Source organism: Passer montanus, unplaced genomic scaffold (assembly GCF_014805655.1).
Source record: "Passer montanus isolate IOZ18808 unplaced genomic scaffold, ASM1480565v1 scaffold9, whole genome shotgun sequence".
Lineage (NCBI taxonomy): Eukaryota > Metazoa > Chordata > Aves > Passeriformes > Passeridae > Passer > Passer montanus.
The window spans coordinates 16,701,377-16,729,285 of NW_024374367.1; the positions used below are offsets into that span (position 1 = coordinate 16,701,377).

General features: G+C 47.3%; 1 protein-coding gene across 1 annotated transcript in view; it reads right to left on the bottom strand.

Moving 5' to 3' along the window:
* Positions 1 to 497: 497 nt before the first annotated feature.
* The window catches only part of RAD18 (RAD18 E3 ubiquitin protein ligase), a 28,517-nt gene continuing 1,105 nt past the window's right edge, over positions 498 to 27,909 (bottom strand). Inside the window, exons 3-14 of the mRNA XM_039734254.1 lie at positions 25,167 to 25,228; positions 24,171 to 24,241; positions 20,359 to 20,696; positions 19,082 to 19,181; positions 16,633 to 16,817; positions 15,486 to 15,562; positions 14,755 to 14,815; positions 12,397 to 12,531; positions 10,739 to 10,804; positions 9,119 to 9,275; positions 2,293 to 2,355; positions 498 to 696 (exon numbers count right to left, since the gene is read on the bottom strand). Of these exons, the coding sequence (XP_039590188.1) occupies positions 594 to 696; positions 2,293 to 2,355; positions 9,119 to 9,275; positions 10,739 to 10,804; positions 12,397 to 12,531; positions 14,755 to 14,815; positions 15,486 to 15,562; positions 16,633 to 16,817; positions 19,082 to 19,181; positions 20,359 to 20,696; positions 24,171 to 24,241; positions 25,167 to 25,228 (1,418 nt within the window). The 3' untranslated portion in view covers positions 498 to 593. The remainder of the gene's footprint in view (positions 697 to 2,292; positions 2,356 to 9,118; positions 9,276 to 10,738; positions 10,805 to 12,396; positions 12,532 to 14,754; positions 14,816 to 15,485; positions 15,563 to 16,632; positions 16,818 to 19,081; positions 19,182 to 20,358; positions 20,697 to 24,170; positions 24,242 to 25,166; positions 25,229 to 27,909) is intronic.

Consider the following 27,909-nt stretch of genomic DNA (forward strand, 5'->3'; position numbering starts at 1 on the left):
TTTCTTGCACTACAAAATCCCACCACCTCCTAAGGAAGATCAGACTTTTCACTGTAACTATTTGCTTGAAAGCTAAAATACTTCATGTCCAACAACCTTCCAACTTCTTTCCAGTTTCAGGACTTCAAACTGAAATAATGACACATAATACTGAGTAAGTTTACACAGACATATATAAAAAAGCCTGTTAGTGTAGGGCAGAATCTCCCTGCATCTCTTGGTCCCCCCCTCCCTTGGCTGTGCCAGGAACTGGGGCCCCAGTCCCTGCCCACCCCCAAACAAAAGCAGCTGCTTCCAGGAGGGCACATGAGGGGCACAGGATGCAAGCACAACAGTGGCAGCACAGCCCAGTGCTGCAGCAGTGAGGAACTCGGGCCCAGGAGCCAGGTCAGGCTCCCACAGGGCCCTGGCACTCTGTGCCCAACCTCAGCCATCAGCAGCCCCCGGGGCTGGGGGCAAACGCACCAGCCTGGTCATTAAGGCAGCTGGAGTGGCAGTGATGTGAAAATACAGCATTTTACTCAGTACCCAGGGACTCGGAGAAGGGGCAGAAGCCAGGGGTGCTCCCAGGCTGGCTGGGCACTCCTGCAGTGCTAGCTCCTCTTCCTCTTGCCCCGGGGCACGGCCCCGCTGTCCCCGGGGATGCGCGGCCGCCGCAGCTTCCTCTTGTTCCCTGTCAGGGCCACGGAGCTGCTGCTGGGGAAAGAGCAGAAGGGGGACAGGGTTGGCCATGCCCAAGCACAGCACACGCTCAGAGCAGCACACGCATGCTGCACACACACGTGTTACAGGTGACGGGAATCGGGGCATGGCTTGGGTTGGAAGGGACCTTAAAGAGCACCTCATCCCCCCTGCCATGGGCAGGGACACCGTCCACTACCCCAAGGTACTCCAAGCCCTGCCCAACCTGGCCTTGGGCACTGCCAAGGATGGGGAGAGGAATATTTCTGTGCCTTCTCATTTGAGGAAGGTGACAGCCCACGAATCATCCCACAGCCCCAGAGCCTGCAGGAACAGGGTCATCACAACGCCTCTCCTTCTCTCCCCAGAGACCAGCTGGAGCCCAAGGAACAGAAGCAATCCCCCAGATTCCTTGTCCATAACTGAGGACAGCCCCTGGCACAGACAGAACCATGAAGATGTTCTATCAGAGAAGGCAGTTTGGGGCACAGTCCCTGGAAGCAGGATGAGAGGTTGGTCAGCGTTACCCCCAAAGGAGGGCTTGGGGCCTGCAGCCTCCCCAGGCACTCTCCTCATTTATGGACAAAGTATTTTCCACAGAAAACTCAACAACTGTTTTATTTTTAGTCACAGTTAATTTTAAAGAAAAAATTCTTAAACTAGCTGTATGTAAATGAAGCAGCTGATTTCCGTCACTCAGCCTTGGAGCTCAGAATTCCACATAGTGTTGACATGAAAGATGCCACTAATCTGTCAACAGCTTTTGCTAATTAAACATTCCTTTTAAGTGCACTCTGCTTTATACCATCTGCTAGGCTGAATCCATCCTGCAGGGACTATTGATTTGTCTTAAACTGGGAATTCACACCTGACAATAACAATGGACAACTCTGAGCTGCTCAGGCCCACATCTGCTGACTGCCACCAGAGACACACTGAAGACACAGCAGGAACAAGCTGTGTTTCAGAGCTGCACCACCATGGAAATGGCTCTGCTGCATGCCTGGGACCTTCAGCCACACCAGGAGATCTGTGTGAATGCCAGCAGTCAGATCCAGCTGGGCTTTGGTGGTGGGACTGAACAAATGTTCCCAGAGCACCGAGGGGCCTCGCAGACCCACGGCCTCTCCACCCCTTCACAGGGGTTTTCATATGGGAAACAGAAACATCATTCAGAGACTTGCAGACACTGAGATTTTAACAACCAAGGAGTGCTCTTCTAATCTCAGACAGAACTAAATGCTCAATTCCAGCGTGTTCAACTTGTCAGCCTCACCTACAGCTCTGTCAACAATGGAACTTTCAAATGCAACAGAAGATCAGATTTAATTTTCCATGACAAAGCAGTTTCCTTTTTTTTTTTTTAATAAAATATATAGTTATATATCCCTTAAAATAAAGATATTCAGTTGGGCACCTGTGGATTCTTGGAGGACCAGGTATCATTTTTCAAGGATCCACATCCACTGACCAAACTGTGCTTCTCAGAACCGTGGGGATTCTTCAAGAATCTGACTTTCCTGAGACATTTGCTTCTCCAGGACTCCACCAACTGCAAACCACAGACCTAAACCCATCCCAAGGACTTCAGCTCCTGGATATTCTACTCACCTGTCAGAGGACGTTGAACATGTCTCAGACCCTTCCCTGTCTGTCAGAATGTCTGAATTGGTGCTGAAGGGGGAAATAAAACAGAGGAAATTATTTCAGCAACACCTACAGCACTGCAGGGCTCCCCTGGCAATGGCAGCAGAACCCCTGGGTGAGACCAACCCCTCCAGCAGCAACAGCAATGGGAAATAACACCTACAGCACAGTCCAGAAGCTTCTGTCTCGCTTCATTTTCAGCTATCCCTGGGGTCTCATTATCAGCATTTAACACACAAGACAGTTCTGTGTTTATTCTGTTAGGTGGTAACTACACCACCTCTGTATTCCCAGGCACCAGAAAGTTTCTCTGGAGAGGATCTGCAAGACATCTTGGGGGGTAACGTGTATCTTCCTTTTTTTAAAGTCTCTCTTAAATAAGTCAATGTGACATAAAATTTCTGTAAGAAGCAGGATTTTTTTCACCCTTTGCCATTTTGTCTCCCCTGTGAAGTGAGAGTCCTCAGCTGTTACTGTGGCGATAACTACAGAACCTACAGGAATTTGGCAGGACAACACCAGGTTAGAGAACCTCCAACACACACACATTCAGTCATACAGATAAAAAGGAAAAAGATACCAAAAATGGATGGGAAACGTTTTGAAAGTCAACATTGTTTTTACTCTCAGAATTAGAAGCCCATCAAAAGCTCATTTTCGGTGCACGGAGTGGATGCCCAGGGAATGAGTTATCATATTTCCAAACCCCACTCTCATGTTCCAGTTGCATTTTAAAAAAGAACTGGGGAGGACACAGGACTATTTGTGTGCTTTTAGTCCCCTAAAATAGAAAAAGAACAGGTTCGAGGCCTGAACATGATGTACTTCCCTGCCTTGAAAACTGCAGCATTTATCACCCGCCGCGTTTGTCACCGCAAAACAATAAAACTGAAAAAGTCTGGCTAACATTCAAAGCAGTAATGTGTGTTCAGAATTCACATGTGGAACCCATGGTCCAGGCCCACCAAACTCTTTGAAAACCAAGTACAAAAGGTCCTGGAGCGAGTTCCACCTTTGGCCTGCACATGGAGCACGAGCGGCCCTGACGCCACAGCCCCCGCTCCCGAGAGACCCCAATTAACCCCGGCGCCCTAATTGCACTGAGGGACCGAGGGGCTGCAGTAGCTGTGCCAAGCAGGGCTCTGGAGCTGCAGCTGGAGCTAACAGCCCTTTGCTTCAGGAGCTTTTCCAGCATGCCACTGCTCCTGCAGCCCCCCACTGCACTCTGCAGCCCGGCCCTGCCAGACACCAACTGCAGCTGCAGAGCCCGAGCACGGCCGGCTGTGCAGCTGGGGCAATCACACACCTTTCTGCCACGTGCCAGGGGACAGAAGTGTTTGAAAATTAAAAAAATAATACTCAAATATGCCACAGTTAGAAAACAATTATCAAAAACTATTGTCGACTAAACAAAAGCAATTTTGACCATAAACTGAATTTGTATTTGAAATTAACTTTTGCTTTCCCTGAAGAAAACTCCTCCCTCTTCTTAGCATCAAATGATTAGCCCTTAAACTGAAGATTATGAATTAAAGAAGAGAAACAGCCACCTTATTCTGAAGGGTTTTTTTCCTACAAATTGTAGGCCACAGGGTTCACAGAATTGAGAATTTTTGTTTTGTTCATTTCTCCGATGTTTTCTGCCTTTTCAATGCTTCACAGGTATCTACCTACACTGCATCCAAGCACAGCAAAACACAGACTTTACTCAGACTCCAAATTCAAGACAAATTCCCACAAGTTTTCTGTCCTTTTCTTAACTAAAGGTCACTAATCTCTCCCTCAATTTTACAGATCATTTCCAGGTGAGTCAATTTTTACAGCCAAAACGATTAAAGTTCTTCACCTGAACTGCTCAAGGTGCAGCCAGCATCCTGTGGCAGGGCAATCTGCACTTATTCATGCCTCCACATTGGGAAAAATGCAGCTCCAGTGACTCAGGCAACTGTCCCACTCCTGCAGGATTAGTTCCCCTGACCCCCTACAGTCAACCAAGAGTTAACTCTTCCTTTCTTGACCATCAGTTGGGCTTGACTTCCACCACCCCCCGCTTTTTCATTTAAGATAAACACACCACCCTAAAACAGAGAGAAAAAAGCTGATGTAAGTGTGAATGACATGTCTTGCTCCAAAACTGAGAGGAGCAAGCAGCCCTTTGAACTGGTTTATTTTAAGGCAGACTAAGTTCCTCCTCGGCCTTGTGTGAGCAGCCAGCATCCTCCCATCCATCCCTCCATCCATGGATCCATTCATCATCCATCCATCCATCCATCATCCATCATCCCATCCATCCATCCATCCCTCCCTCCGTGTGCTGTGGCCCAGGCTCTGGGCATGTTTTCCCTCAATGCTGGCCCAAGAGATGAGCTCCAGCCCATCTCATTTCAGCAGTGTCATTTGCAGGTGAATGCCCAGGCCCCAGCAGTGAGGGACAGCAGCTCTGTCCCTCCTGCACTCCTGCCTGCTCTCTGTCCCCCTGCAAGGAGCGGGATGAGCTCGCTGCTGGAGCAGCCAGTGCCTTGTGCAAGGTGAGCTGTGCAACACAGCATCTTCCACAGCTTTCCAGAACCTTCTCTTCAGACCATGGCTTCGTGCTGCTGTCTCTGGAGAGCTCTGCCAGCCTTGGCTTTGCCCACGGAGGGCTCTTGTGACAGCCTACACCATCTTGCTGTTTTCCTTGACTCTTTGCAGGCTTCCTTAGCTTTCCCCTCTGCAGCCCAAGAAGACAGCCTTGGGAAAAGGGAAAGATCTGCTGCACCTTCCTGAGCAGCTTCCCTCAGGAGCCTGGCAGCAGGGGGAGGTGGTGGCTGAAGCCCCAGGAGCACTGCCCAGCACAGCTCCTGCCCTCAGGGCTCAGAGGTGTCCACAGCCCACGGCCCCTGACCAGGACTGAGTCCCCCTGGACACAGCCTGCAGGTGAGAGCTTCCCACACACACACAAGGACACCAGCTGGCTCTATCTGACCATCTCCCCAGGGCTTGCCACCAGGCCTCACAGCTTCCATCTCCCCAGGGCTTGCCACCAGGCCTCACAGCTCCAGCTCAAAGTTTTGGGAAGAAAAGGATGAATCAACAGCATAGCAGAAAAGTATCATCATCCTTTCACAATGAACCCGTATTTGAGGCCAAAACTCACAGATCAAACACTGGGATGCAAATCATCTCTGAGCCAAAGCAGTGCAAGATTTATTAAGTAAAAAAGTCCTGAAGATCTATAAAAGGCAATTATTGCACTGATCCACACATTTTCATACACTTCTCTCATCTGACAGCGTGGCCAGGGCGCAGGACCACGCTGCCTCCTCCCTCAGGCTGGGGCAGCTGCCCAGGAACAGCTCCCACAGCATTCCCAAGCACTGCATCCTGCCAGCTTTGCCAAACCCATGGCACCCATTCCAGAGGGGTCCAGCCCCACAGTGCTCTCCCATTTCTACCTCCTCTGCTGATGAACTAAAGCCCATACTATGTAAAGCACATAAATCCAAGGACAAATGACCTGCTAAACCCAGAGCTTGGATCCTGATCAATGGCTCCTAAATCACTGCCAAAAAGCCCCATACATTGCAAATGGGGTCCCTTCCTTGGGCATGAACCCCTCCTGGCAGGCACTGCAGTCACTCTGGGGATTCCAACAGCACAGGGATTTATACAGGCTGTGCACACAGCACTTTCCCACCAGCATTTCAAAATTCTGACTGTGTTTCAGCATCTCAGACACAGCCAGTGTTGGGTTTTGTCTCCTGTTGAGGTCTCACTCTAGTCATGAAGAACTGACACTTGTGTTGAACAGAAAAGAAAAAATAATTTGCTTAAAGAACTGCACATTATCCCCATTATATAAAATACTTATAATGGAATATTTCCTTTGCATAGATCATTAACTGGCTTATCACTGTTCCTCCTAATTTATTTTCTAATTTTCCTATTGTTTAAGCAGTTGTGTAAAATCTGGCTTCAGTCCCAGAGAGTCAAAGAACTCCACAGGACTATTCATATGGAGTCCTGTGGAAGCCTTGTGCAACTGTGGCTTCAGAGCTCTGAAAAATTACCTTTCAAAGCCATGGCTGTGTTTTGGTGCTTATCTGTAACACACACTTTGCTCTCTGGGTGGGATCATCAATCTCTCTGGAGCACAAGCATGTTTGAGGCACTGCTACAAGCTCCACGCCTGGCCTGCATCTTTTCTCCAGCACGAGTACAATTCTCATCTCTTCAGTTTTAGCACAGACCTTTGAATAACATCAGTTCATCAGTGATCAGTGTACAATGGATGAATTTCTAATCTTGACAACTACTCCCTTAGCCAGTATTGACATGAGACTGAAAAGGGACAAACCTTATGAAGGAGAAAACAGAAGAATCACCGATTTCTTTGCAGCATCCTTCTGCAGAACAAACATTTCAACTCTGACTTGTGGATTGTTCTGTCACATTTGATATGCTACTCAACATTCTCATTTTGTTTGAATTCATCAATACAACAGCCCTCCATTTAGAAGTGCCCTCCTCACAGGAACACAGCATGCAGATTTGGAATTCCAAATCTATTTCCAGTTTTGACATTTCAATGTGAAAAACATTTACTCTTGGCAAAGGATACCCTCTCGTTATCAGAAAAACACAAGCCTCAGAAACCCATTACTTGCTACAATACCACTAAAACCATTAACATCTAAATCATTCTTGTTTGATTTCTGCTGGCATTATTTCACTACAATTACCAAAACCCCAGCCCCACGGTAAGACACAGTGATAAAATGTCTTTCTTTCATGCAGTTGGAATGGCTACAGTGGTTGTTCCAGCCCCTGGCAGTGCTGCCACAGCCCAGGGCCCTTTGGACACAGAGCCCTGAGGAGCAGCAGGCTGGGAGCAAGAGCTGCAGGCCTGGATGGAGCTGCACAGCCCAGAGCTGGTTTGTGGCACAGCAGGACCCCACAGGCCTAACCAGGAGCTGGGCACTGCCAGCAGCCCTCCTGCCCTTCACAGCAGCTACCAGGAGACAGACAGTGCACACAAAGAGCACATCTGACTCTTTTCAGGATGTGTTCCTCTACCTCAGCATTTGGAAAGGGGGAGACTCCCTGCAGCCTCTCTTTATTTCCCAGACAACCCAGGAAAACACTCCAAAGTGCTCCCTAGCAGGGCAGAGGCTGGCAGAGGAACACTGGTGACACAGGAGGGAGCCTCCCTCCCCAGCAGGCAGCACTGTCACCTCAGCTGAGCCCCCATGCCTTACTGCTGCTGCTCTCACCTCTGTGCTGAGCTGGATGCAAAGGAGGAGAAGCTGCAGGCTGTGATGCCCCGAGGCTCCCTGGCCTCTCAGCTGCCCCTGCCCTGGGCAGGGTCAGACCAGGGTCACCAACCTCTGCAGGTCCCACTGGGAGCTGGAGCCTGCTCCACACCTGGAAACGAGACACCCCAGCAGGGGCTGTGGCAAGGTGAGCTCTGGGACTGACCCAGGAATGGGCAGAACAGCTCCCTGGTCACAGGAGGAAAAACTGCTGCCATCACTCACATCCTGACAAACTGAGAAAAACCTAGTGCTCACCTAAAGGCTTCTTACTCACTGAACAGCAAATAAACTGCTTTGTTGCCTCTATCAATTTTATAGCACCAGTTCAGGCAGAGGGGAAAGGCCACAGGAGGGGAAGGGCTTTACTGCTCTGTAAGGCAGGTCTGAAGTCAAACAGAGATGCAGGGATATTCTGAAAGGGCAACAACGACCCTTCCTGCCTCCCCAGTGCTTGCCTGCCAGCAGACTGCTGTTTACTGACAAATATTCACTGTATGCTCCCACCCATGCAAGTAAATGGAATCAGGCAGCAAAGTTTGATCCTGTAAAACAGAGACTTTTACTGTTTGATGCTCTCTCATCCCCTGAGCTGATCTCCCCATCCCAAAGTCTCCCTGGGCTTTCACTCACAGTTCAACATTTCTCTCTGTGGAAGGAACCCTCATGATGACTTCTAAAAGCTCTTTAACCTTCATGATGACTTCTAAAAGCTTTGTGAACCAAAATGGCTTTAGGAAAATTGGTTTCTGTTACAATATTTCAATTAGATTGCTCTGTTAATAACCAACAATGATGCCAATCACTACCTTACTCTTAATATTTGCAGAACAAGGAGGAAGAGGCAGGTACTAGGGGTGTAAGGGGTGGGAAATCAAGAAATGTCACCCCTAGCTCAGCTGGTGACCTTCAGCTACTTCCTCTGATTATCTCCCACTCCTAAAAAGACAGGAAACCCTTTTATTCCTGGTAATGCAGACCTGCATTCTCCTCTCAGTTCTGTTATCAACAAGATAGCAAGATTGGCTCTCTTGTTTTCAGACACATAGCAAAACCCAGTTATTCTGTATTTGTTTTCAATTACTCACCTTTCCTCCAGAAACTGGGGCCACAGGCCCTTACAGCTACACTACTTGAAAGACTGGGGCTGTATCAATGTTGGGACCTCTCTAATAAAACTTGCAGCAGATGGGAGGGTGAAGCAGGAAGGGACTCACCAACCACACTCCTGGTTCCCCAGACATCCCAGTCCCTGTTTCTGTACCCAAAGGAACACTTCCACGAGCAATCCCTCACGAAGGCATTCCAAAGTGTTCAGTGAATTCCACACGCAGTGCAGCTGCACTGCTGAAGCTGCTGAAGGCCAGGCCCAGGTGCAGCAGGAATGTGGGCACAGCCCAGCACCCTCCTGTGAGCTGCAGGCCTGCACTGCTCCCTGCAGTGCCACTGCTCTGCTCTGCTGTGGCTCTCCCCAGCTGCAGCACGACTGCCTCACTGACCTGCTCGTTGAGGCAGATGACAGGGAGAGCTCAGGAGAGGCGGATCTCTGCCACCCCTTCACGCTGGGAGAGTCACTGCTTCGGCCATCAGGAATTTCTGACTGGAGTGCTTGGGCCTCTCCAGGGACAACAGCTGTGGGATCCTCTCCCCCAGGTTCTACCAAGAGCAAAGACAGAGATTAGAATGAATGATAATGCAAAACACTATTGAGGATTCTGCAGCCTAGAGATAAGATTTTAAAGAAAAAATTAAGTTATGAACATTTGAATACCAACATCTCATTCCCACATACTTATTTTCCAAAACTTTGACAGTTTCAAAGGTTGAATTTCTTTTTGTGTATATTTAAAAAAGGAAACCAACCAACAACTCCCTGAGAACCAGAAATGTTTCACTGTTGAGTTTCAAGCACAAGGAGAGAAATAAAGGGTGAGGATGTGTTACACACTTCTTAAGATGGAACTTTATTTCAGAAATTAGCAAGCACTTAATGAGTGCTGTTGGCTGCTTGTGCTACCAACTCCCTTCAGCCCCTGCACCAGACAGCTTGAGCTTTAAGTTTTACAGACCAAGTTAACAGGCTTATTTTCAGTTGTGATTTACTTCCTTATGCAGCTCAGACAAGGTCAATGCACTGACATTTCCATTTAAGAGGAAAAATAATTTCTACACAACACAACAGCCAAAAATTGAAAACCCTTCTGCTGGTTTTTGTGTCACGTGTTTTGTTCAATTAAAAGATGAACACTTCTCTGAAAAGACACCTTCTGCCCCTCCAAAGAAAAAAAAAAACAGGTTAAAAATTCTGGCATGAAAAGACAGACTGCCCTCATGCCACACCCCCAGATATTTGCAAGTGAGTTACTGAACTAAAATATCACTCAGGACACTAAGCCTCTGCAGAGCTGAGACCTGATCAGTCACAGACATGTCCTGGCTGCACCCAGGCCCCAGCCATCTCCTGCTCAAACCACTGACTCTCTGCCCCTCAGCAATGGTTTGGACAGAAATGGCCACGAACTTTAATTAGAGTGTGGAGGAGCTTCACAGTCTTTGGATTCAGCTCAGCTTGCCCTTTCTCTCCACCTAACAGGCATAATTAAATATCAGGGGCCATATTTTTGCCTGCTGAAAACAACCAGCAGATCCCAGTGAGTCGCTTGTCCAGCTAATGAAACAACTTTCTGAAATTAGCAGGGTAAAAATAGCAAAGGCCTGTGCAATAATGCAGCCCAGCACAGTTAATATTTATTGAATCAAATTATTTAGCACCAACATATATCAAATCCTTATGGAGCCTTCCCCTTAGACAAAGCACAGCCCCATGTTTAAAAGTTATAAAGACTGGGAAACATATTTTAAGCTTAAAGATGAAAAGCAAGATGACGTAAATCAGGAACAGATGATTAAAATGTCACCACAAACAGAGTGAGGTTAAATTACATCAACCAATAGCACAGGAGAGACAACGGGAGAGAGGGAGGAGGAAATTAAAATAAACGAACAAAGCCCCAATCAAACCAAAGACCTGCTTTAATTCTGTACAATTCCACCACTTCCATGAGAACCCAAAGCAAGTGGGTAGGAATGCAGACAAAGCCTTGGATCTACCAGCTTACCATCAGGCCATGACTGCCTTCTTCCTTTCCCATGCTGCAATTCCCAGTTAAATACAAAGGCAACTGCTGTTAACAAGGAACCAAGAGGAAACAGGCTTCAGGCATCTGTACCCTCCCCTGCACATCACCTTCTTGCTTTTCCAGTTGTTTATAAACAGTCATCCGAGTGCAGATGTTGTGCACAGAACTCAAAACTGAAATTCCAACCATTATTGGTAGCTCAGAGAACAAAGTGTAATGGAAATTGTGCAGGTTTGCCAGAAACAAATGAGGTGCTGCCACATTCTGAGTATGATGCAGAATGATACATTTGACTCAAGTTATTTTCTACGTGACCACTCTTTTGGAAAAACTCCATGGTTTTACATCAGCTCTTCCCAGAGCCTGCAGGGCAGCACACACAGGACACAGAAACCCCAAAATCCACAGCAGCCCATCCCTCCCTTCCAGAGGTGGAAATCAAGGCTGGGACCCCATTATCCAATAACACACTGCCTCTTCTTCTGCTATAGAAGAGGAACAGCTTAAAATCTTTTATCCTTGGGATTCCTTTAACTTTTACCCTTCACACAGAATGGATTATGCCCTGCACCAAGGTCTGCAGGAAACAAGGATAAAATTCATACTATTATACTGCTGTCTTCATTTCTTTTTGTTCTGCAGAGCTGTGCTGGAAGAGGCAGCCCTGGAGAGAGGCAGAGATGAAGAGCACAGGGATTTGTGAGAGCTGGGGCAAAGGACACTGCCACGTTTTCCTGACAGCAGCACGTCCCACTTGGGCAGGGGGACTCTCCAGAACTCAGCCTCTTCAATTAGAAACCCACAGGTTCTATTAGGCTGAGGATGCTGTTGCAAACCCCACACTCAAAGACAGATGCTCCCTGCCACAGCAGCCAGGCAGCACAAGGCAGAGCAGACCAAGGATCTGAGGCTGCGCTCCCAGGGCACACCCTGGTGATGCTGGGGGCTGTGGGAGGATGGAGGAGCAGCAGGCTGCCCTTCCTCCCAGCCAGGGAGGAGCTGCAGCCATGCATCCCCACCTCCCACTGTGCCCCAGTGCAGCCAGACAGAGAGGGGCAACAGCCTGCCTGAACAGCCTAAAACCACCACAAGGATTTCATTGCTTCAGTCTCAGGACAAAAATTTCCTGAATCCAATCCCCACAAATGCTTCTGCAGCTCCCAGTTACCAACCCCCTCTCACAGCAAGGACCCTGGAAGGCAGCAAGCAGCACCCACCCTCACCTGCACTCCAGTGGTCATGTGGCCACCCTCAGCACCTCCATTAATCCAGAACCTGGCACCCCTTTCCAACCCACTGGAACGTGCCCCAGATAAAGCACATCCACCCTCAGCACCTCCATTAAACCTGAACCAGAACCTGGCACCCCTTTCCAACCCACTGGAACGTGCCCCAGATAAAGCACATGCACACACAACACACACAAACCAAACTAACACATTTATTATGGGTCATGCCTATGTTCCACACTAAAATCAACAGTAAATCACTTTAGGGTCTGTTTGATCCTTATGCTGGTTGGGCTTTTTTCCCCTTAAAGGGTCTAGAAGAACAACAACAGATGAAAGATCATTTCTTTGGGGAATCCAGCACTTCTTAGTGTGGACCAAGAGGGGACAATAGGAAATGTGACTGACCTGTGGCTGCTGGCAGCTCTTTGACAGCAACTTCCTCTTTGTTTTGAGCACTTTCTGCCTTCCTCTCACCCGTTTTCTTCCACCGTTTATTTACTTGATCCACCAGGAACTTGAACTCACTTCTGTGTTTGTTTCCTGAAAGGTACAGAGCATCAGTGACCACCCCACAGGACTAAGGCATGGCACAAACACTGCAAGGACGTGAACAGAAATGGACACCAAAAACTGAATTAAAAGCATTTCTGTTACAGCAGGTGAAAACCGACCCAGCTGTGATATGTTCCACATCCTATTAATGACCCAAATCCGTGTCTGTGCTGTTCCAGAGCTGCCACTGTCCAGAGCACAGATGAACACTTCAGGCTCTGTGTCATGCCCATTGCACTGCTGGGACTCAGATCCTTTAAGTAAGGTAATAATGCAAGTACTCTCTGCACTTTCAATCACATTTGAAGCACTCCTCTGGTGCTCAGCCAAAGCAATGGAATTGTTTAAGCCTGACACTGCAAGTGCTTTACTCAGAGGCTGGGAAAACACCCAGAGCTTCATCAGGATGCTGTGGGTCACCTCACCCAGGCAGGCAGGGAGGGACCCGCTGCCAGGAGGGGACAGCCAGGAAGGGCTCAGGCTCTGCTCCAGGGACAGGGACAGGAGGAGAGGGAACGGCCTCAGGCTGGGCATCAGCAGGAATTGCTTCTCAAAGGACTGCCAGGCACTGTGGCACCGCCCCGAGGAGCCCATTCCATGACTGACCACCCTTCCTGTGAAGAAATTCTTTGAGATATTCCACGACAAAACACCAAGTTCTGCCCCACAGAAGGAAACAGGTTTGACACAGACTCCCTTTCCCTGAGTAGCTGAAAACACCACATAAGGCCAAAAATTCTGTTAATAAAAAGCAAGTTCTGTCCCAGATGTCGTGTCTGAGCTGCTGCACTCTCATTATGGAATTCCTCTGGCGCTTCAGTTTTTCCAGCATTACTATCTTTTGTTGTGCTGGCTCATGGCAGAACTACAAAGCTTTTTGCAAAGAAATGTCCTGGCACACCAGCAGTGCTCAGCTACACTGTAAATCACTGTGGTGCTGAAACACCCCAAGCACATCCCAGCAAACTGCAGCAACGTAAACCAGCCCCAGACACAGCGACAAATATTCAAAACACAGACAAAGCAGCAGACCTCCAAAGAACACGGCAAATGAAAAGATTTATAAGCAGAAAAGGCAACCAAATCATTTTTTTTTCACAGACGTATTTCTTTTCCTGTAGATTTTTTAACTCTTTAAATAGAGACCACGACAAAAGCAGAGTGGGCTGAGGTGTCCCCGAGTGCTGTGGGGCAGAAGGAAATGACAGTGGCTCTAACTGCCAGGCAGAGCTCTCAGCCAGCTCCCATCCTCACGTTCATCAGGCCAAAGCATTAATTGCTATTTCATAAACAGCAAAAAATGCCAACAGTGCAATGTGCAAATTGCCAAGAGGAAAAGTGCAAAGAAGCAGGAAAAAAGCATTTTCTCCCAAACAGTTTGTCCTGCCTTTCCCCAAGGCTGTTCACAGCCCCAGTGTGTTTTTTCATATGGAAAAGCAGAACAAAAATATATTTGAGGATTTTTATTCAGAATTTACACCAGAGTTCATTCATTCATTCAGCTGGGAATTAGGGTCTGGGGTGTAAATGCTGTAAAATAAAAGGGAAAAAATCCTTCATTGTGTAAGAAAGCTTTTTAAAGTCCATCTGTTTTACAGTGAAATAATGGCATTTGATAAGAATTCTTTAATCTCAAACTGTTCTTGCATTTTAACATGCAGTTCTTTTTTCATGCTTATGATTTCTTCCTTATTATTTTATGAGAAATAATTACTTGATTCCACTTACCATTTGCCTCTTTGGTCAGTATTTTTTATTAAATTTTAAAACCATATCTTCCCATTAAAATACTTTTCTGTCTTCCCCTTTTTCCTATTTTTTTAACTTTTCAATTTTCAGTGAACCTGCTTGAGACTACCAAGATCTCCAAGTGATTAGTTTTGTAGCCTTGCCCTTTCAGCAATCTAAACTCAATCAAATACCTGTCTTTGAAAAATTAAGACAGTATTTAATATATTTTGTTCTAAATGTGTACAACAGGCCAGGAAAATAAACCCAGGAGCAGAAGGCCCTTCAGAGCAGTGGCCACACAGCTGCACATCCCACACCCTGCTCTGCTCTTTTCATGGCCAGCAACCATGGCAGCACACTAAGAAAGAACAAAGTGCATAAATAGAGAACCTTTGGAGGCAATCAGTGTGTGTATTTTAGCTCAAAGGAAAAGAAAGTAAATTTAAAAGCAAAATGAGGTGAAATTTGCATGTCACTTACGATATTCAGCGTGGATCTCATCAATTTCTTCCTCTGTCTGGTCCTTTGTGAAGGTCAAGCTCTACAGAAATCACACAAACGTTTTTAACATAAACAAAAAGATAAAGCTGCAGACTTTGAAATTAGACTTAAAACTGGAAGAAGGAACTGTTTGTTTTCCCCCCAGCTTTCAGTACCTCATCACATTAATCCACATTTCCAGAACATGTCCAGTGTCCTGCCCTGCTTCCACGAGTCACCAGGACCACGCCAGCCCAAGGAACACCCAGCACATGTGGGTCATAAAATATTTCCTACCACTGTGCAACAAACAGGTTTCAAAAGTCACCAAAGTATCAGATGTCATGGGAAAAGAACAGGCACTCTTGCCAATACGGAAGCATGGGATTTGCTAGCTAAATCCTAGAGAATTCTAGGAAGCAAAATACTCCCCACACTGCCATGAAGGGTCAAAATCTTCCAGTATGGCCAAGGAGAACTTTACTCAAGAATTTTTATTGCTGTCAAAAATTGCTCCTACTGAAAGGGTTTGGGCATAAAGCTCAGCAGAGCACCCAGGGCTGCCCACGACAAGTGGTGTGAGAAAATCAGGTTCACCACAGGATGCTAAATGTGAGTTCTAACATGCAAGCTGGGAATTCCCACAACAAAGCCATGGGCAGACATTCCCAGTGGCCAGTCTGCAGTTTCTGCTGGCCACCCCTCTGTGAGAGCCAAGCTCAGTCACTTACATTCTCACCAGGTTTATTGCACTCCAGCTGAACCCGAATCTTCTCGTTCTTCTCCAGCTCTTTAACAACCTCTGCAACTGTTTGGAAATACAAGAAAGGGATCACTGAATAAGGAGCTGGGTAACAAAAAGCTGTAACAGCACAGACTGCCAGTACCCTGCATTTCAAACACAAGCAGCATTAGCCCTCAGAGGGAGAGCTCAGACTCCAATCCAGACAAACGTGCTGCCCTTCCACATCCTACCAAACCTCCCTCCTGCACACAGCAGTGCTTGTGGCACACAGGCTGTCGTTCAGAGAGACTGTCCATTTTACACTGCATGTTTCAAGGGAAGACACAATAATTGCATCTACCATTTATCTTACTTTGTCCCCCAAACCACCTTCCAGGGCAACAGAACCTTGTGCAGGCTCAAGGGGAAAGCCCACAGAGGAATTACAAGCGACTTCAGCAATTGTCAGACACATCCAAAGCCTATAAACAACATAACTGCAACATTTAACTAGAGCCACAGCTATGCAGAACCCTGCACAGTTTACTCTGACATTTGCTGTTACAAATCTCTTTCTGCATTTCATCATCTCCACAGCACTGCCAAGCAGCTGTGGGCAGTTATTAAACAAACACTTCACCATACAGTGAAGCAGGCAGAACAAAAGCTCATTAAGCTGTGAAAGAATAAAACCTGTTCCAAACTGGTTTAAGCACACTCCAGGAATTTGGCACCTGTGCTTCCTCAGAAGCTCAGCTATTGGTGTTCCACAGCAACCCCAGGCTCCCTGCTACCACCCAAAATGCACGTCTGCATCTTAAGAGCGGGTTTAATAATTCACAAATCCTTTGTGCTGGACACAGGAGCAGTTTGGCACTGCTGGGTGAGCAGCTGGAGTGCACAGCACACCCCAGAGCTCCTCCCTGCCCTGGGTGAGCGAGGCAGAGGCTGGGTGCCCTCCATCCACCAGCAGCACGGAGGGAAGGCTCAGCCTCAGCACCCCCAGCAGTATTTTGCACTGATCCTGACTCACCAAGACAAACCTTTCCAGCTCTCCCAGCAGTCACACAGGGTTCCTCCCACCCTAACAGAGAGCTAACAGAAGGGGAATGCAGACAGGGATGGCAGCAACCTCCCTGCAGCCCCTCACTCACCTGACTTGGGGTTCAGGGAGTCACACTGAGCATTGTACATGTGCACAAACTCCTGGTGTCTCTTAATGAGCTGCTGGCGGGTCCCAGAGGTAGACAGACCATGCTCCTTGAGCTTCTTCCTCAGATCTCGGTCCGACAGCAGGTTATAGACAACTTTGGACATCAGCTTCCTTTTGTGATCAGAACTGCCACAGGAAAACAAGAGAGACTCTATTTAATTAACACTCCTGTCAAAATCAAACTATTTACAATTGGTACCTCACCCACTCAGGATAACACACACGTGAAAGAAACTTGGGGTTTCCATCCCAGTGCTGGCCATGGCTTACTTGAATCAGCTGGAGAAATATTAGCAGTATTAAAACATCAAGCCAAAACTCAAATTAGGAGATTTTTCAGCTTTCTGGAAAAATGTCTTTGAGAAAAATAGTTATGCACCTGAAGGCAGCAGTTCCCAGCTAAGAGAAAGGTAGTTTGGTGATACAGAGAGAGACATTAAAGATAAGTAACAGTGCTCCTAGAGGAATAACTTCTAAAGCCAAAATTTACTGCTTTCCACTGCTTTCTGTCAGGACTCAACACTCCTGGCACAGCTGGGGAAAACATCTTAATTACAGGAAACTGCCAGAGAAAATTCAAGTCCTAGCACAACTTTTGTCACCTAAAATTAGCAGAACATTTCCTCCTGTCAAATCAGCTCAGGCTTCCCTACACCTCCTGGTGAGATACTCTCAAACCAGGAAAAACAAAGGGGCCAAAACCCATCTGCAGCCTTACTCATCTTCTGTGACTGCAGCAATTCAGAGAGGAACAGCATTTAATCAGACATTTTTCCTTCTGCAGCAAAAAAAGCTCAGCTGCATTACTCTGGATTAGAGAGCAGTTAACAGCTTTCCACTGTGAAAATGAGAGATTTATTTGAAAGCTATTCAGCACTTTTGACTTACCACATTGAAATTTCAAGGTTAAAAAAAAAGCCTTACACAAAAGCTGTCAATAATTCATTTAGTCTCATCCAGCCCTGTAGCATGGCTGGTAAACAGAAGATGGATTACCACAATACACTCTCTAGGGAAGCTTTTTTCAGAATATTTTGGGAAATATAAAGACTTTCACTGAACAATTAAAGTAAATCTTTTGAAAGTCCTACAGAAGCTTGGTGTGTATTGCAGCTCACCAGCAGCATGACCTAGAGTATGCTGACAGCAGGAAACACCTCACAACAGGTTTAAATCCTAATCTTGGCTGGGTTTGCCCATGCCTGAGAAACACGGAGTTCCCTGGAAACACACTCACATGCTGGAATGACCCTGGGGAGCTCCGGGGGCTACGTGAGCAGCTCTGGGTTTGCCACAGCTCTCGCCACAGCCGGGTTTGAGAACAAACAGAGCTGACGTCCTCAGGGAAGCTGGGGATGTGCTCTGCCAGCACCAGCCACAAAGCAGGCACTGCCACGGGCCAGCACTGCCCAGCCTGCCAGCCCAGGGCAGTGTCTGCTCCAACGCCTGCTGAAGGCCTAAGCACTCTGCAGATTAAATAAGCACAACTCTAAATCCTGTCAGGGACATGGGCGTGACACCAAGGACAGATCTGGCTTCTTTTTCCATTCATTAAGAACAGAGAAAGCACCAAACCACTCCAAATGGAAATTAAATGTAACATCAGATTTCAATATTCATTTACCATTTTTTCATCTGGAAAGTCCTTTAGCTTACAGACTGCACTCTAAGCATGACAGGGCAAAACAAGAGCTTTAACATAAAAATATTTTCTAATTCAGGTTTCGGGGAAATTGGAAAAACAAGCACTGAAGTACAAATCCTCCCAGTTCTTTAGTCTGATCAGTCAGAAATAACAACAGCCTAAATTTCTGCTGTAAGTAAAACAAACTGAAACCCCACTTGTGATGTGAATGTGGTGACCATGACCAATGCTGGGGCAGGGGCACAGAGCCAAAGGAATGCATTCATCTTATGGAAATCGAGATCTTCAGGAAACCTCAACAGCCCCACAGAGAGGACAGAAAGGTGCAATTTTTATTCTTTAACTTGACAGCTATTGAAGAAAATGTCTCTTGGCACACCTGAACCAGAGGAAGCAATTCCTTCACCAAATGAAAAATGGCAATCAGTGTTATCTGAAGGGAATTTTAATGCCAGGGAGCAGGAAGGTGACAAGAACAATGCACAGACTAAGCTCTCCCTCAGCTGACTTTCTTAAAGCACTGGCCACTGTTTTCTTGCCACTAAAAGCCAAAGAGTAATTGAGCTGGCAACCCACAGCCTCTCTCAAGGGGGCACAATCCCCACAGATATTTCAGAGTGCTCCTCAGAGCAGGGGAGCCAGAACCAAGCAGAAAGCACTGCTGTTACACCCCAGCAACACACAGCTCAGCTCAGCACTGCTCAGACCACCACGTGCACGGGGAAGCTCCCAGAGCTGCCCTTACCTTCGCAGGCTCTCCTTCTTCTCCTCTCTGCTCAAGCAGCTATCCAGATGTTTGTTTATGTATTGCTCCAGAATAGCAACCTCACACACAGGACATTCCACTGGAAGCAAGGGAGAAGGAACTTACTAGTGTGGATTAACAGCAAAGAGCAAATGTTTTCCTCTGAGGAACTGAGAGCTGGGACAGTAACAAAGCACACTAGTCCTGAGCTGTCTGGTACTGAACTGAAGTTACATTTGAGTCCTCAGAGCAGGAACAAAGAACACTAAACCCTCTCACTGCAGGTGTTTCACAAATACTGTCTGACCAACTGCTCTGCATTCGTGGAAATAATTTCCATGTGATGCATGCTCAAAGATTCAAAAAGATCACAGAGTGGGAAGCAAGTCAAAGTTTTAATTGCTCAAAAATAAACAAACAGTAAAATTTCATGTGAGTTTCAACTTATCAACACAAGCAGGTCTGATGTACAACCATGACAGGTTTCCTGTGGCTCCTTTCCTGGCTGTGGTACCTCTTTCAGCAGGATCCATCCAGCTAATGAATACATATGGACTTCAGAGTTCCAGATGAATAAATCATTAAACAAAACAACAGCTAAATTTGAGCTAATAAGAACCAGGGGTGTACTCCTACATGGTGCTTTGTTTTAATTTAGGCTTTCAGCTAGGTCAATAGGATGGCTGCCAGCACATCAGAACTAAGAGGATTCTGCCATTTCATTGTGGTTGACTGGTATAAATGAGCATTTTCATGCCTCAAAGTAAATTCACCTTAACTCTCAAGAATTACAAAAGAATAAAGCAGATAACTCTTCTGGAGAGTGTGGGAACAGAAATATTAACAGAACTGCTGCCATGCTAATTTTGAGTTCAGGCTCAACCCTCAAATAACAAACATGTTATAAAATAACCTGCTCAAGGATAAAAGGGCAGAATAAATGCCAGTGTCTGTCTAGTCATTAGGGGGAAGGAGAAGAGAAATTACTTCATTTTTACTAAAGACTGTTGCACAACTATTGTTTTTCCCTGTTGTTACTCAAAGCAAAGGAATCCATAAGCACTGGACTCCACTTAACTCCTTGGCAGCAGCTCAAGCTTTCCCGTGAAGACCAGCTGGGAGCAGAGCTGGGAAGGCAGCACGGGCCAGTTAAAGGGGAAGGAGTGAGTGTGCAGCACAGCCCGGAGCCACAAGGAGCAATGGGATGGGTGCCTCTAACACACAGAGCCAGCCACACTGGGGGAGAGCAGGACACAGTCAGAAACCAAACACCTCACCTTTCCTGTCTCCTTTGAGCACAGACGTAGAAGGCTTTTCATGACTTTGGGTGCAGCCAGGCACCTCCTGTGATCTCACTTGGCTGTCTTTGCCAGCAGCCTCTGCAGAAGTGCTGTGTAGGCCATGCTGTTCCTCGGTTTGCAAACTCTTCTGAGCAGTCCACCATGCCTTTGTGGAGGTGCAGACTTTGTCCTTTCCCAAGGAGCTGTCAACCCCTGGCACCTCTGTAGACTCTGGCTGAGACACTGGGCTGCAGTGGCTCCCAGCTGGACGCTGGCTGTGGGCCAGGGGGGATGGAACTGGGGGAGCTTCCAACACCAACTGCAACAGCTGCTGCCTAGAAGCACCAGGGGAAAACACAGCTAGCACACTGCACGGCGTGAGGAGCTCGAGAACTTGTCTGCCAACATGCTTGTTTTGGCTGTGAAAATGCCAGGACTGAGGGCAAAGAGAAGGGAGCAGGCCCACACTGCCCTCTCCCAGAAAGTGGTTTGGGGCTCAGGAGCAGCTGGGTGATGACATCTCACAGTCCCACACCCCAGGACCAGGGAAGCCAGGGCAAGGGGATGCTCCTGGCACAGCCCTGGGCTCTCCAATGGAGCACTGTCACCTGCCACCCCCTCCCTCAGCATCAGAGGGAATCACTCCAATTTCTCACTAATCACAGAAACTCTGACAGGTGTGATTGCAGATTTGGACACACGTGACCAGACCAGAAGTTCATCCATCATTCAGCAAGCCCACAGAAATCACACAGAGGTGGAGGGGTCCAGCCTGGCCAGCTCACCTGGGAGCTGATCCTACAGCAAACATCAGCTCTACATCATGGTCAAAAACCTCTGCATACTGTGTATGGTCTCAGTGTTATCTGTGATACTCTTGAGAACGTAATGGAGTGCTGTGAGCTCTGAGCTGACAGGATTTCACCTTTCTGGCACAAAGCAGTAGCTGCAGCACAGCTGACAATGCTCAGTTTATGAGCAGAGCAGTGTCCTTCCCTTTGAAGGCTGAGAGATGAATCACGCAGGTGTCAGCGAGCCCAGATCCAGCAGGCACTGCCCAAACCCTCCTGTGAGACCCATCCTCCTCAGTCACTGACATGAGCCAGGGCAGGGAGCTAAAGACCACCTGTTTAACTAAAGATGGATGGTTTCTAAACATCCTCCCTCTGCTTCAACAACAGCATCAACAGCTTCCCACTTCTTTCCTTCAGGCCTGTAACACCCACAAAAACTCAGTGTCCTTCATCAGGCTCCTGGCTCCCATTTTACAGTCTGCTTACTTCTCTCTTGCTGAAGCAGCAATGAAGCAGAGTTGTTGGGAATCTAGGGCTTCCACATAAATAAATTCAGAGGAAGAGACAGAGCTGTGAATCTTCCAAGCAAGAACTCACCCAGATCAGCACTAAAAGCAATGTATCTCCTTGAATCCTGCTGCATTCCTGCTCAATCACTGTATCAGCAGTGACAGCACCTGCTCTCTCCAGCACCCAGAGTCGATGTGTTTATTCCTCTGACTCACTACCTGTCCAGTAACCCTGACTAGGAAACAGAGATAAACTTGACAGTAAAAACATTTTTCTTCCCTATGTATAAAGGAAACCAGAGATTCCTTTCAGCAAGCACTACTACTTTTCTATTTAACAAGGTGATGCAGAAACTGACAAATTTTCTCAAAATAATCTCTTTAGTAGAGGGCAATGAAATCAGTTCTTTACAATTCACACAAAACTTCAGCTGTCATTTTTAAATACACTGGCCTCACTGCAGCTGATAAGAGAAGTCTTCATTAAGGTCAGCTCGTGCAAATACTGCTCCTCATCTTTCTCTCCTGGCCTGGCCAGAGCAGACAGGTGAGGGAACAGAGAAGTGCCCATGGCAGTGCCCCCCAGGCTCCTGCCCCTCTGGGGTCAGGGTGTGCCCTCACCAGGGCACTGACAGCCACTGGAGCCCAGCCAGAATGCTCCTTCCCTTCACACAGAAAATCCATGGCCATAAGGACATGGACACCTCCAGTGAGAGCCCACCCTCTGTACAGGGAGGGAGCTGCATCCCACACACCCCCAGCCATCCTGAAACACCCACTGCTGAGCAGAGCACAACTGGGATCTGCTGGGAATGCTTCCCACTCCCTGCACAGCTGACCTTGGAGCACAGCTTTCACTCTGCTAAGTGCCACCAACATTACCATTTCCTTCCCCTCCAGGCCTGACTCAAGAAATGGGTTTGCACTTTGTGAAATGCTGAGAAGATTTAAGGCCTAATTTTCATAAACATCAAACTACCCAAGGCTCAAAGTCAAGTTAGAACATACCTGATCTTTCAAACGTGCTGAGCCCTTCAATCCCTGGATTGTGGATTTTTTTGGGGGTACAACCAAGGGGAAGCAAAGCAGATGGAGAAGGAGGGGGGAGAGAGAAGATTTGGACAGAGAGCTCTGACTGAATGACACCCATCCCAGTACAGGTCTCTGGACAAGCAGTGTCCCCTCAGCCCCAGGGACAGCCCCAGCCCAGCTGCCAGGCCCTGGACACCACACTGCATCCCCCACACAGCAGGGACCCCTTCCCACCCCCCTGCACTGCTCCCTCAGCTCCAGCCAGGCTCCACAGCCCCAGCTTCGAGTGAGAAACTGACTGAGCTCCAAGTCACAAAGGGAAAGGTTATTGAACTACTCTCACTGGTAAGATTTATACTAATCCATTAAAGCAGGCCAAAAAAAAATTAACATTTAAGATTCAATATCATAATGGATCCAAGTCAGCACTACTTGTTCCCCACAAAATTAGGCATTAACAAAAAAAATAGTAATGCATTTATCACTAGAAAGGACCAGAATTCAAGCTGAAACAGGGGAACTGTAGGATTTAAATTACTCAAATAAATCAATTAAATCTAGTAGTGGTCATATAGGAGATTAGATCTATCTACATTCTATGATCTTCAGAGAAAAAGTCTCTCATGAAATAAAGCCATCAACTGAACTATGCTTCTTGTCACTTACAAAGCCAAGAGTCTCATTGACTTCCAGCTCCAAGTTAATTTCAGAGAAAAATATGAAAGTGCATTTGTCTCCTACAGAGACAGGAACACCCATAGAATTCCCAGCAAATCACTAAGTGGCTTCTCATCCAAAGAAAACAATAGCAGGAGCTTCATGTATTTACTGATGTATCATCAACATGTCATACATGTTGTGATATTGTTGTGGTATTTTATCAAGTCATATTTATTCTGTTGTTCCTGTATTTGAAAGGGATGTGAAGTTCAAAAATTAATTAAAAACAAGCAGAAAAGTAGCTAAGAAATCAAGCTGAGAGCACAGCACTCCATTACTTTCCTTCCCCAAGAAAACTCACATTTCTAGTCTTTCAATACCTGTATTTTCCTAGCCAGAGACTTCACCAAAAGAATGCTCTGGCAAGGTGACCATAACCACTGGACAAATCCTTCTATTCAGACTCTCCCCTGCACACAGAGGAAGGATCTTGAAGAAAATCTTTGCTACCATTATTTCCCCCAGAGAATCCTGACATATCTCCCTACACACTGGCAGAGAGTTCCAGAGCAGCTAAGCAGAAGCAGAACCAAAGTAAGCCTGTAAAACCTCCACATCACTCGAGTGCACAGCAACCCTCAGCCAGAAGACTGCAGGATTTCTCCACAGTGCGAACATTCATCTCTGACAGAGCTTCTGTGACACCACGATTGTTGTGCTCAGTTCTCAGAGCGCTCCTCTCCAGGTCTGGTCACACACAGTCACACCCTGCCAGCTGCCAAGCCAGACAGCAGCTACAAAATCACATCAATACCTTGCAGAATTAAAGCTCTTCACCAGGTCGTCTAAAATCCGGTTGTTCTTCACCACAGATTCTGAGACTGCCTATAAAAGAAAGAAAAAGCAAAAAAAAAAAAAAAGAAAAAAGCCAAAACAAACCTAAACAAACAAACATTCAAATGCAGTGACAGTGAAAACAGCAAGTGCCCAGAAAATGTTCAAGTTATCAATAACTTGCTGCTTGGCTCGATGCCTCAACTACCCCCACTAAAGTGTTACAGCAATTAAGATGCTTAAAAGGTAAACACTTCTTCCCCAAAAATGTCTCATTAAAATAACTGCCTGAGAACTTAAGTCTGGGATATTAAGGCAAGAGGTAAAAACAAATCATAAAGCTAAAGCAACAAAGCCAAGTGTGCCCAGGCTCCAACAATGGTTTATTGCAGCACAGGTCTAATAATTTTGAAAATCAAACCAAACCATCTTCTGAAGGTGGTAAGAACTTTAAGCAACAAAGCGTGACAACTGATGAAGGGAAATGTTAATCTTCTGATTATGGAATGAAAATATGAATTGTGAACTGCCTCAGTGCATCCAATTCATTCTTTTTAAACAATTTCTGATTTTTACCTCACTGCAACCCTCTCTGCTGTTCTTTTAAACAAAGTTTTTATTATTTTTTAATTTTATTTTTAATTTGAGATGAAATGGGGCCACTTACAGAAGATAAGTGCTTATGTTTCAGCACTGCTGGTTTAAACGATGGAGTATTTTAACAAATTGACTTGAAATGTTTTGTGCCAGACTGCACACACAGCCCTGAGCCACACCCAGGCCTGATGCTCCATCCCTTCTGCCTGCACTGACAGAGGGGTGCCCCTGGAACAGGAGAATTCCAGCTGCAAGAGCACCACACCTTGCCCATGCAGTCAGAATTGATTATTTGGCACAGTCCAAAGGGAAAAGCTCCTGAGATTTGCCAAGATAAAAAATAAACTGAGGGGGAAAACCAAACCAAAGCCACACTCACCACACAGCACGTTGGACACTGTGTTTTGTAGGACAAAGACTTGCGGATACAAAGGGAACAATCTGGAAAAGGAAACACATCGTTTTGAACACTATTCCAAATGCAGTTCCACACCCTTGCCCATGGATTTCCTTGTAGGATAATGCAAGCTATTTCACAATACACAAATATTGAGAATACACCATTTTCACATGGAACTGAGATTGTCGTTGTTGCAAAAGAACCCCTTATTTATGCAAACATGTTTCAAAATCAAATATCAGCTCCTGCACCTAAAGCTGATGTTTGTTTCCTTTTGCTCCCCAGTGCCTCAACCCCCAGGTGGGGGCTGATGAAGGGTGCACAAACCCTCCATCAGCCCCACCACTGCAGCAGTGCTCACTCCCTCACCGTGTCTGCACCTAAAGCTGATGTTTGTTTCCTTTTGCTCCCCAGTGCCTCAACCCCCAGGTGGGGGCTGATGAAGGGTGCACAAACCCTCCATCAGCCCCACCACTGCAGCAGTGGCTGCACTGCTCACTCCCCCACCGTGCTGGGGTTTTGACATGACCAATGCTCATCACTTTCATCCTCCTGCAGAGCCCCAGACAAACTCACAACCCCCTCTTTTCCCCTTTCCAAAACCACACCACCTTGCTGAAAGAAGAGGCTAAAAAGGAGGGCAGACAGCACTGAAATGCTGAGAGACAGCTGAATGCCACCTCACCACCCCAGGAAGCCTCAGCAGACTGGGAGTGGAACACACCACACTGTCTCGGTAAATCTCTGTGTTTGTTACACTTTGGCAATTTATCCCCGACCTTTCATGGCCACTTCAGATTTAAAAAGTCTCGTAATTCTCCAGGAAAACACTCCCTCCCTGGATCATCATGGGTCAGGGTCTCAGCACCAGCTCCTGAAAGAGATCTGTATTCAGACTCTGTGGGAATGCACTGGGAAAGCAGCAGAAGCATTCATTAATCCCAACACGGTTTGGGTTGGGAGGGACCTTAGAGCTCATTCCATCCCACCCCCACCATGGGCAGGGGCATTTTCCACTTGACCAGGCTGCTCCAAGGCCAATCCAGCCTGGTCTAATGCACCAATTAACACTCAAAACCACAAATCCATCTAAATGCTCAAAGATCACTACATACCTAGTAAGAAGTGAAATAGGGTGAGAAACCCATAAAGAAACCAACTTTAACTGTATGAACAGGAATGAAGAGGTAGATCCAGGCAGATCCAGCACCCTCCCACGTGTGCAATGACTGCTGCTTGGAGCTGGGGTGAGAAACCCATAAAGAAACCAACTTTAACTGTATGAACAGGAATGAAGAGGTAGATCCAGGCTGCCAGCACCTTCCCACGTGTGCAAGGACTGCTGCTTGGAGCCTGTGCCCCGGGCAGGCTGCACCACCACAACTGGAGAGAATTTCCAGTTTTGTGGCTCCCCACACTGGCTTCAATGGTGAGAGCTTTGCCAAGCTAAACTAAACTTCATTGCCAAACTACAGTGCCCCCCTTCACGGAAGGAAGTGCTACAGATTCTGAACCAAACAATCACAAGCCTCTATTTTAACGAGAAAAGGCAAGGTACTTCCCTCCTAATCTGGCCTCAGCAAAGTGCTTGGGGCAGGTTCCAGCAGATATCTCCCAGGGCAGACAGAGCAGCATGGAAAATTTGAGCTATTAATGCTCTGCACATAGAGCTTTGCAATTGTACCACCCTCAAGATGTTAAAACAGATATTTAATGAAAAATGCTGCCCCCCTTCACGGAAGGAAGTGCTACAGATTCTGAACCAAACAATCACAAGCCTCTATTTTAATGTGAGAAAAGGCAAGGTACTTCCCTCCTAATCTGGCCTCAGCAAAGTGCTTGGGGCAGGTTCCAGCAGATATCTCCCAGGGCAGACAGAGCAGCATGGAAAATTTGAGCTGTTAATGCTCTGCACATAGAGCTTTGCAATTGTACCACCCTCAAGATGTTAAAAAAGATATTTAAATGAAGAATGTGAGATGCCACATGTTTGCATTACAGCAGGAACTACACAAGGGAAGGTTCTGGCTGCTTCCATCTTGCAAAGCTCCTCCCAGCTTCCACGGCAAAGAGAATCACAGAACCCTACGACAGTCTAAAGCCCACCCAGTGCCACCCCTGCCATGGCAGGGACACCTCCCCTGTCCCAGGGACACCTCCCACTGTCCCAGGCTGCTCCAGCCCAGGGCGGCTCCAGCAGCGGCATGGCCGGGCGGGCTCCGGGAGGCTCCGGCGGGCCCCGCTCCGCGCCCGCTCCCCGCGCGCTTCCGGCCGCGCTTCCGGCAGCGCCGGGGAACCGCGGGAACCGGGAATGGGTACGGGGATGGGACCGACGGGAACTACGGGGAACAGGAACTACAGGAACCCACGGGAACCGGGATACGGGAACAAACGGGAACGGGGAATGGGAGCGGGGGTGGAACCGACGGGAACAGGAACCACGGGAAACGGGAACCGGGAACCAACGGGAACTGGGATGGGAACGGGAACTACGGGAACCAACGGAAACCACGATACGGGAACCACGGGGGTGGGGAACGGGATACGGGTATGGGAGCGGGGATGGAACCAACGGGAACGGAAACTACGGGAACGGGAACCAACGGGAACTACTGGAATGGGAACCACGGGAACGGGAACCGGGATACGGGAACCAGCGGGAACCACGGGAACGGGGATGGGGAATGGGAAATGAGAGCGGGGATGGAACCAACGGGAACGG